This window comes from Otolemur garnettii, unplaced genomic scaffold (assembly GCF_000181295.1).
Source record: "Otolemur garnettii isolate 467f Iridium unplaced genomic scaffold, OtoGar3 scaffold00027, whole genome shotgun sequence".
Lineage (NCBI taxonomy): Eukaryota > Metazoa > Chordata > Mammalia > Primates > Galagidae > Otolemur > Otolemur garnettii.
The window spans coordinates 18,173,689-18,183,907 of record NW_003852422.1 but is presented as its reverse complement, the minus strand read 5'-3'; the positions used below and the strand labels follow the sequence as shown (position 1 = coordinate 18,183,907).

The 10,219-nt window shown below is 38.8% G+C and overlaps 1 protein-coding gene across 1 annotated transcript in view; it reads left to right on the top strand.

Moving 5' to 3' along the window:
* Positions 1–10,219, top strand: part of WDR7 (WD repeat domain 7) — a 356,864-nt gene that overhangs the window by 29,965 nt on the left and 316,680 nt on the right. The window contains exons 3-6 of the mRNA XM_012804318.2: positions 3,064–3,170; positions 4,822–4,900; positions 7,242–7,416; positions 10,024–10,100. Of these exons, the coding sequence (XP_012659772.1) occupies positions 3,064–3,170; positions 4,822–4,900; positions 7,242–7,416; positions 10,024–10,100 (438 nt within the window). The remainder of the gene's footprint in view (positions 1–3,063; positions 3,171–4,821; positions 4,901–7,241; positions 7,417–10,023; positions 10,101–10,219) is intronic.

Below are 10,219 nucleotides of genomic sequence, written 5' to 3'. Positions count from 1 at the left end.
GGGTGGAGTTAGGAGATAAATAGATCTTTTGAAAGATATTAAAGCAATTTGACCCAGAAGAAAACAGAGCTAAAAAAGTTACTGCCTTTGATGCATATGGAGGGTCTTTTTAGGTATTATAGTTTTAGCAGCTCATTATGCCACTCAAGGGCCAAGAAGAAGAAATGTCACATTTAGAGAGGGTGGCACAGCATTCCTTCTTTTGAGTCTGTAGTTATTTTCCCTTTTTTTTCCCCCTAGGAAAAGATTCACAACTGTAGCTAGCTGTAGAACTTTGCCGTCTGTATCTTGGTCTCCTTTCATGTGTGAAAAAGGGCAGAAGCTTGGCCCAAACCCATGGTGGCAAGGAAATGTCTGAGGGAGACTGCAGAGGCAGTAATAGTGTGACTGCTTAGAGAGGTGGTGAGGGGACTGGAGATGTAGGTATTGTTTCTCAGATGTAGTTATTTGTTAAGTTCCTACTACCTGTAAAGCTACGGAATATTTGTGAGACTGGTTCCTATCTTTATGAAGGTTTCATTTGATAGAGAAGCTGGTTTATGGAGAGAACAGTACAGTCTGTGGCATTTGATGAAGGAAGTGAAATCTTATGGTAAGAGCTCAGCTGTTGGAGGCAGACAAATGTAGCTTTGTGACTTTGGGGAGTTTACTTAACTCTTTTGTGCCTGAAACTTAATTCTTTCATGCCTATGTTTAACATTGGCCATCCAAGATCATGGCTAAGAATTCATTGAAGGAATGAAGCAGTTATAACAATACTTATACATAGTAACAATTTACTTAATGAATGATAATTATAGCATCTCAGATAGTAGGAAAAAAACAAGGGGCACAAGAAAAGAGGCATGCTGATTGATGGCTGACAAGCCACAAATCCAAGATCCAAGATTAGAATATTCGTGTTACAGTTTACAGTTCCTTTTTTTTTTTTTTTTGGAGACAGAGGGCTAGCGTGCCAGTGACGTCATCATAGCTGGCTGCAACCTCAAACTTCTGGCTGTCCTTCTCCCTCCTCAGTCTCCCAAGTAGCTGGAACTACAGGCACCTACACTGTACCTGGCCAGTTTTTCTGTTTTTTATAGAGACAGGGTCTTGATATGTTGTTCAGGCTGCTCTTGAACTCCTGGCCTCAAACTGTGCTCCCACCTTGGGCTCTCAAACTGCTAGGATTACAGGCGTGAGCCACCGCACCTCGCCCAGTTTACTCTTAAGAAATGACACACACAGCTTTTAAAATTCTCGCTTTGCCCAGTGATTGCTTGGTTAACTCATAACTCTTGCCTTTGACCTGTGTGGTCTTTGAGAATGGATGGATGATCTTTATGAGTTGGTCAAAGAAATTATTTTATAATATATCTCTGTATTGATTATTGTTTTGTTATTAACAATGACTTAAATATTTATGGACTATGGCGGAGTAAAAATAACAGGTCTAATATATCTCACATCCCCCCCCTCATTAAATTAACATTCATTTTTCTCTGGGAGTTTATTGATGTTAACATTTTAGAGGTGTGATCTCGCATTGACAGTAGGCACAGATGTGTATTTTTAGCTCTTTATCATGATTATTATTCTTTGGCCATTTAGTGGTCATTCAGAACAATTTTTAAGAATCATTTCTTTGTAATGCCACAGAAAACTACTGTCTAATGATTTTTTTGTTCACAAAACACAAAGTCAAAACACCAAAAAGCTGTCTTTTCATATTCATGAAATTCTTATATTTACAAAAATATTAGGTTAAACTTTCCTGGTTTTGGTTGACTTTGTACTTATGAAAATATAGTCAGAGGCAGAGTATAGTTTCTTCAGAGGCAGAGTCTTTTTCCTTCATCTAACAATGGTTGGCAGAACCATATACTTTGTTTTATAATTATTCATTGTTGATATTTATCCTATTATGATCAAAAATGGAATTTTCCAGCAGAGTTATGTACATTGGAAATAAAACAAACTACTGGTAAATTTTGTTTTTCTGGGGGAAATTAAAGAATTGGCCAAGAATATTTTTTCCAGTGGAAGAAAACTGGATTGGATGTATGAGAAAATTTTGGATGTGTAGGAAAACTTTCTAGGTCTATTCCAACCATAAACGATGATCGAGTTTGCAAAAGATGGACAAGAAAAATTTGTTTGGAAATTTTTTTGGGTTATCTCATAACAGAATCACAGAACAGTCTCAGTACTCTTCCCATAGAATATTTAATTTTGAACAAGTTAGCTTTCCGAATCTTTTAGGACAAGTTGTTTGTGAGGTGGACGCCATAAAGGGTACAGAGGGGATTTAAAGATAGTGGTCATTTTCTGTTTCTAAACTGTGTGTTGGGGATGTGGCTATCCAATTTATTCCTTATATCTTATATATGTTATAAATATTATTTGCATATATTAAACACTTATTTAAAAAATATATCATATATTCAAGGAACGTGCAATAACAGCGTGTCACATGGTACAGAGTAGCTAAGTTTAGGGGCTGTTTGGTGCCATGTTGTTTTTGAATAGTATTTTAAGCCATCCTTTCTGTTTGGCCCTGTCACTAATTAAGGGATCTGTGAAGGTTATTAGTTCCTGACAGTTAATATTGACAGCCTTGTGGAAACATACCATATTCTGTTTTCTGAGTTTCAAAATGTGAATCCAGAGACTCTAAAATTGCTCTCTGATCAATGAAATTATCATTTAAAAAGAAGTGAGGCCCTATTACTGTGTTTTATAAACTAAATCAAATTCATAACTGGTTTCCCAGTATACTAGAGTTTAGCGCTGAAGTTTGCCTTGGTTTGAATCCTGACTTCGTCTCTGTGTGTTACCGGCTAAGGAATGTCAAATCTTGCTTCCATTTCAACCTTAGAACTACCTGGTAGGTTGATTGTGAGCCTTAAATGGATTAGTGTTCCCTGTTTCGCTGCTCCTAGTTTTTGTTCTTAGTTTTGAGTGTTCTGAGCAATTCTTTTCAAATTTGTTTCTGTAGATTTATACTGACTGTTTAACAAGATATCTGACTGAAAGGTCGGCTTTCAATTTGGTTCTTACACCAACCTATTTTTGCATTTCCAGGTTAATCCTCGCGCACTGTTATTTGGTCACACAGCTTCAATCACTTGTTTATCTAAAGCTTGTGCTTCTAGTGACAAACAGTATATTGTGAGTGCATCTGAGAGTGGGTAAGTTTTCTTATGTATTTTTTTCCACCTACACCTCTAGTATCAGTGTATTGTAAATAGGGGTGTATATATTTGTATATATGTATTTCTTTTAGAGTATCTTCTAAATAAATGCTTTTTGTTGTCTAAACCTAAAGGAAGATATTTGAAATCTAGTTTTAAGGATGTAAATTTTACCTGTTAATGGTTTTATAATATTTTCATTATAATTTATTTTGCCTTCTTTTTGAGGAACTCAGAATACTGTAAAAGTTAAAGCATGATCATTAATGTCCCTGGTATTTTTCTTGAGTTGGCACCACTTTGAGCTTTCTTTGAAAACCTGAATGATGCTAGGCTAGTATCAATTTGGAAGATGAAGCCAGGCAGAAGTCCATACAGTTATATTGTTGCGTGTAGTACACTAACATATCTGGCTGTGTTCCTAAGTCTGGAAATGTTGCTTGCTTTAGAGAGGTAGGTCATTGAACGGTAGTTGTAGGGGGAGAATGTGAGGAATTTTAAAAACATTTTGGTGCTCAGAAAATTGTACATTTATATAATATGCTATTGAAGAGAATTGGGGCACTTCAAGAGAATTATGTTAGAAGTGGTTCTCCCCCTCAAAGAGAATTTTGTGTCATTCTTTAGAACAAGAAAAGGTAGGGGCGGTGCCTGTGGCTCAAGGGAGGAGGGCGCCAGCCCCATATGCCAGAGGTGGCAGGTTCAAACCCAGCCCCGGCCAAAAACTGGAAAAAAATAAAAAAAAAGAAAAGGTAGCATCAGGTAAAAATGTAGTACCTTTTGGTCAATTAAAGGATAATTCCTTAAATTAGAATGTGTATTCTAAATAGAATGTTCCTTAAAAAATTGTTGTATATGTTATGAAATATAGGAAAATGCTATCTTAAAGAAAATTCAAATAATGTCAGGATCATTACATTTTATTAATGTTTTCTTCTTTCAAGTAAATCCTGTTTCTTCAAAAGACAAGGCTTGTTGACGTTTCTCATTTTTAATGTTCTGTCTTTAGTTTGTTATATATGATTTTTGGTACAAATTAAATAAAATTGCAATAAATATAGAACCAAAACTAGAATATTGTATTTAATCTGTAAAAGTTTAGAATTCAATTAACTTTAACTTTTATTTGCTTTTTTCAGTGCTAATTTTTCTAGCTACTTTGTCACATCTCAGAGGTCTAAATTAAAAGTTTGTTCCTTATATTCATCACTTGCTTCTCAGGTGTCACTTGGGGACTTCACTCTGCTTCATTGTTATCCTTACTTTGGAGATCAGGGGGAGGGGAGCACCCACTGTCTGAAGGAGCGACTCTCTGGAATAGAGGCAGGGGAGAGCGTTGTGGAGGGCCTTGCCTCCGCTCAGAACTGCTTAGAAGACCACACCACCCTTAAAGGAGCCAGGAAGGGCAGTCCTACTATGGGCCTGGGAAGGATGTGGGTAAGGGTGGGAGGAGGGGAGGTTGGATCAGGGTTTGACGGCGGATGAAAGCACTGGACAGTTTGATGACCAGCAATAATGATTGTATGCACGGATACCACTCTTAATGAAATAACGTTTTAACGGAAGGTTAGTTTTGTGCCATTGTGACGAAGTTGAACAGTACCTTCAAAAAATCAGTTTCAAAATTGGCTATGATTTTGTTTTATAGAGAGATGTGCCTCTGGGATGTTAATGATGGCAGATGTATTGAATTTACAAAATTAGCTTGCACACATACTGGCATACAGGTTAGTATCTACTTCTGTGAAGAAGCACAAATTATTGCTACTGTACAATTAAAAATATTTTTAAAGCATTGACCCAATATTTCCATATGGAAAATGGTGGGGAGCGGTACTAGGACAGGAAGAGTTGGAATGGAGTGTTGACAGTATTCCTCTTAAGATGTACAGTTGGAAGGTAAGAAGGAAGAGGAGACCGGAGGGTAGAGACGCAGGGCGGGGGTCCCACCTGCGGGCTGACTTTGTGAGGACTATTTTGCTTGTCTGTGGGTTATCATGAAAAGTATGCAGGGACCTTTTTTTTTTTTTTTGGCTAATCAGCTTTCATCAGTATTTGTGTGTTTAATGTGTGGCCCAAGACAACACTTATTGTTCCAATGTGGAGCAGAGAAAAAAAATTGGTGCCCCTGATGTAGGGTGCACCCATTGTTGCTACTGCTGTTTGGTGTTCCCCTGGATGCCTGAGTGAGAGCTGCCTTACTCCTTGGGAAAGTGCTTGATCCTGAATAATCACATTTTTCTCTTGCAAAAGCCTTTGTGATTCTATATGTGACGTACACACGTTGATCTGCTTTTTGGACCATATCTTCTTGGTGCTTATGCATGTGGTCCTTGGGCACATTTTTTTTTTTTTTCCAGACAGGGTCTCACTATGTCGCCCTTGGTAGAGTGCCATGGCATCACAGCTCATAGGAACCTCAAACTCTTGGGCTCAAGCGATTTTCTTGCCTCAGCCTTCCAAGAGGCTGGGGCTTCAGGTGCCCACCACAATGCCCAGCTATTTTTTTGTTGTAGTTGCCATTGTTGTTTGGCAGGCCTCAGCTGAGTTCGAAGCTGCCAGCCCTGGTGTATATGTTTGGGGCCCTAGCTGCTGAGCTATAGGTGCTGAGCACTTGGGTACATTTTTTAAGACTTTCTAACTCTTCAGAAGAAATGGCCATTTCATGTACCTGGCTTAATATGTAGAATAACTTGTAGTTTTTACTTATATTCTTGGCATTCTTTCTTACTTTTTCATAGTTGTCACATTCTTTATGCTTCAATTACTTGTTTTTTTTTTTTTTTTTTTGAGCCAGAGCTTCAAGCTGTCGCCCTGGGTAGAGTGCTATGGCATCATAGCTCACAGCAACCTCCAACTCCTGGGCTCAAGTGATTCTCTTGCCTCCATCTCCCAAGTAGCTGGGACCACAGGTGCCCGCCACAACACCCAGCTATTTTTTGGTTGCAGCCGTCGTTGTTTGGCGGGCCCAGGCTGAATTCGAACCCACCAGCTCAGGTGTATGTGGGTGGCGCCTTAGCCACTTGAGCCACAGGCGCCGAGCCCAATTTACTTGTTGTTTGCTATAATGAGAGTTGGGAAAACTAAATTATACAGAGTGACCGTAAAGTTTATAATCAGTTATGTTCTCAATGGGAAATGAAAGGGAAGGGAACTCACATTTATTGAGCAAATACGGTATAGGCATTTCTTATATTGTGTTTCATTTAATCCTTTCCAAACTCTTACAAATTAAGTAGGATTATATCATTTTACATGTAAGGAAGCTGAGGGCCTGTTTATAATTGTTTGAATGGCAATCACTTCTTATTTCTAAATTTTATTTGGTCATGACTAGTAAATATAAGCCTGTATTCACCTATCTTCATTCATTTAAAGTGCATATTATTTTTGTGATCTACCTGAGCTTCTCTTTTGATTTGATTTGTGAAGTTAATTTTATTAAGCTGTTTTTTTTTTTTTTTTTGAGACAGAGCCTCAAGCTGTCCCCCTGGGTAGAGTGCCATGGCATCACAGCTCATAGCAACCTCCAACTCCTGGGCTCAAGCGAGTCTCCTGCCTCCGCCTCCCAAGTAGCTGGGACCACAGGCGCCCGCCACAATGCCCGGCTATTTTTTTTTTGGTTGCAGCCGTCATTGTTGTTTGGCGGGCCCGGGCTGGAATCAAACCTGCTACCTTGGGTGTACGTGGCTGGCGCCTTAGCCACTTGAGCCACAGGTGCTTAGCCTTATTAAGCTGTTTTAATAACTTACTCAGCATTCTTGTTTTAGATGCTGGAGGAGGATAAAAGAATTATCATGAATTCTGCTCCAAAAAAGCTCAACAATAAGCATAAAATGTCATGAGAAGAATGATTTTTGTTAAGTATTCAAAGATAGTAATATAACTTGATACGTATGTGTGAATATCCTTACAATACTATGCCCTGTATCGTGAAAACCTGAACTTACTACTGAAGAGGTTGTGCATTTAGGCGAATACCATCATAACTTGATGAATGCAGATTAGTCAAGTACTCAAAGTAAGGAAGAACATTTAAAAATCTCTTTCCTTTTGATATGAATTTAGTTCTACCAATTCTCTGTTGGAAGTCAGAGAGAAGGAAGGCTTCTGTGCCATGGACATTACCCTGAAATCCTCGTTGTAGATGCTACCAGCCTTGAAGTGCTCTACTCTTTAGTATCAAAGATATCCCCGGACTGGATCAGCTCCATGAGTATCATTCGATCCCATCGAACGCAAGGTCAGTGGATTGTGCACTTGAGGGACTTCAGCACCGTGACTTAACATTTAATTTACTATAACGTTATTTACCATAAAGTAATAATTAATAATTTTAGCTATATTTTATTTAAGAAATAACTGCTCTAATAATTTATGGTCTGTCTCTTCCCTCATAAAGTGGTCTTTGATTTAATTTGGATTTAGAGTGTTAGATTATTCCCGCTTCACGGTGTAGATCACCAGCTTTGGCAGTCTTAAAGAAAATCATGTGGGTGATTTTCTGAAGTGGAGGAAGAGTATCTGATCCCTGGGGTTTGGAATGGTGGGACTAGTTTTGTCTGTATATTTCTAGAGCTTGGTTGTGCCACTTGCTTAAGAGGCATAAGAAGTGTTTTCGGCTTGGTGCCTGTGGCTCAAGTAGCTAAGGTGCCAGCCACATACACCTAAGGTGGCGGGTTCGAATCCAGCCTGGGCCCACCAAACAACAATGACAGCTGCAACCAAAAAATAGCCGGGCATTGTGGCAGGCGCCTGTGGTCCCAGCTACTTGGGAGGCTGAGGCAGGAGACTCGCTTGAGCCCAGGAGTTGGAGGTTGCTGTGAGCTGTGATGCCACAGCACTCTACCCAGGGGGACAGCTTGAGGCTCTGTCTCAAAAAAAAAAAAAAAAAAGAGCCAGATAGGAGATATTTTAGGCTCTGCAGGCCATATGGTCAACTCTGCTATTGTAGCATAGCAGAAAGCAGCCATCAACAAAATGTAAGTGAGTGAGCCTGGCTGTGTTCTAATAAGACTGCCTTTACAAACAGCCAGTGGGCTGGAGTTGACCCATGAGCTGGAGCTTGCTGGCTCCCAACATAGATGATGGTAAGAATGGTGGAAGGGACTTAGATTCTTAAACATCACTCTGGTGGCATTGTTGAGAATGGCTTAGATGAGAGCAAACTAGTTAAGAGATTATTTAAGAGCCTCGCTGGGAGTGGCACAGATCTGAAGGGAAGCAGTGAGCAAGGGAAGAGAGTGGGTGGACTCTGCGATTCCCACCTGCTGGTCTTCAGAGTATTGGTTCTGGGCTTTGTTAACAGGTGTTAGTGAAAAAGGAGGACTCTGGGCACATATGTTGGGAGATGTTTGATAAAATAATATCAAGCAGGTTTCTTTAATTAGAACCATCTCAGAGAGGTTTTTTTTTTTTATGCATATTGTGCTTCATTCCTGATCCTAACAGTGAAGGTGAGATCAGTTTAATTTTCCAGGGAGTGGGAGACTCATTAGACATGTTCACCACTGATATTAGTTATGATCAATGCTTCTTTTAACAAAGATCTTTATTTGTGACTGAGCGCTTTACCTATGCTGAAATATTACATTAACTCCACATATATATATATATATAAACTGTGGTCTGAACAGAATAAAATGTAACTAACAGAAAACATTGTATCATCCTTATAATTCTAGATGTTACTGATTTATAAGATTACAAATATGTCATTTTAATCGGCACTTACCATTTTCTAGTCTGGATATTTGAGAATTGTAGGTCTATTGACATGTTGTTACAACAACTTCTTTTTACAGGAATGATGGAAATGTGATAGTCAATGCATTCCAGTGCCTTATGTTACCTAGGCAGCTATGCAAGATGATAAACTATTTACTTAAAGATAACCAATAATTCTTTTAATAACAGTAATAACTAACCTTTAGCACATGCTGAGTGTTATACCTGTGGGGTGTCTTAATTTTTGTAACAACCCACTGTAGTAGGTACTGTTGTTCATTTATATTTGCTTCCAAATAAGCAAATTGACTGTAGGATAGGTTAGTTAAGTTATTCATAGTTCATTGGCTAACTAGTGAAAAAAAATGTGATTTTTAAATTTTTTTTGAGACAGAGTGTCAACTATGTCAATCTTGGTAGAGTCCTGTGGCATCACAGCTCACAGCAACCTCAATTTCTTGGGCTTAAGCAATTCTCTTGCCTCGGCCTCCCAAGTAGCTGGGACGACAGGCCAGAACACTGCAACGCTGGCTATTTTTTGCTGCAGTTGTCGTTGTTGTTTAGCTGGCCCAGGCTGGTTTTGAGCCCACTGGCCTTGGTGTATGTGGCTGGCACTGTAACCACTGCTCTACAGACGCTGAGCCCTAATTTTGTTTTAATAGACACCTCCCCGACTCTATATTGTCTTGATCCCAATATATGGAGGACGTAATGTACAATAACTGTCTGGAAGGCAGGTAAGGTACTGGGGAGGGAAGGAAATGAGGGCCTTGAAGAAATAAAGCTACTGTAGCCTCCTATGATGAATAATTGAAATCAGTGAATTTTGAAGAAAAAAAGGTTTTTATTGTCATAGTAGTGAAAAACATTTGAAATTATCAAAAACCTGTTGAATAGAAATAAAAAATTCAATTAATTAGAAATAAGTTTTTGAATTTTAAATTGTTGGCAATTTTTATTAACCTATGATTCAAAGATCTGTCTTCTGTTTTATGACCATAGAATTACGATTTCGTGCAACCTATAATACAAAGCCATTAATTTTATTCAAGCGCACCATCTTAGTATTTAGAAAGAAGGCATTGTGTTTGTAACCTGGATTGCTTTTCTCTTCTTGGTTCAGAGGACACTGTCGTAGCACTGTCAGCGACAGGCATCTTAAAGGTGTGGATCGTCGCCTCTGAAATAAGCGGCACTCAGGTGAGACAGGAGACTGGGAGCGATTTCTCTGTTTTTATTCTTATGCAGTAGAGGCCGAAATTTTAGGAATGATGTGCCCCTGCCTTTTTTCTTTTTTTTTCTTTTTTTTTTTTTTTTTT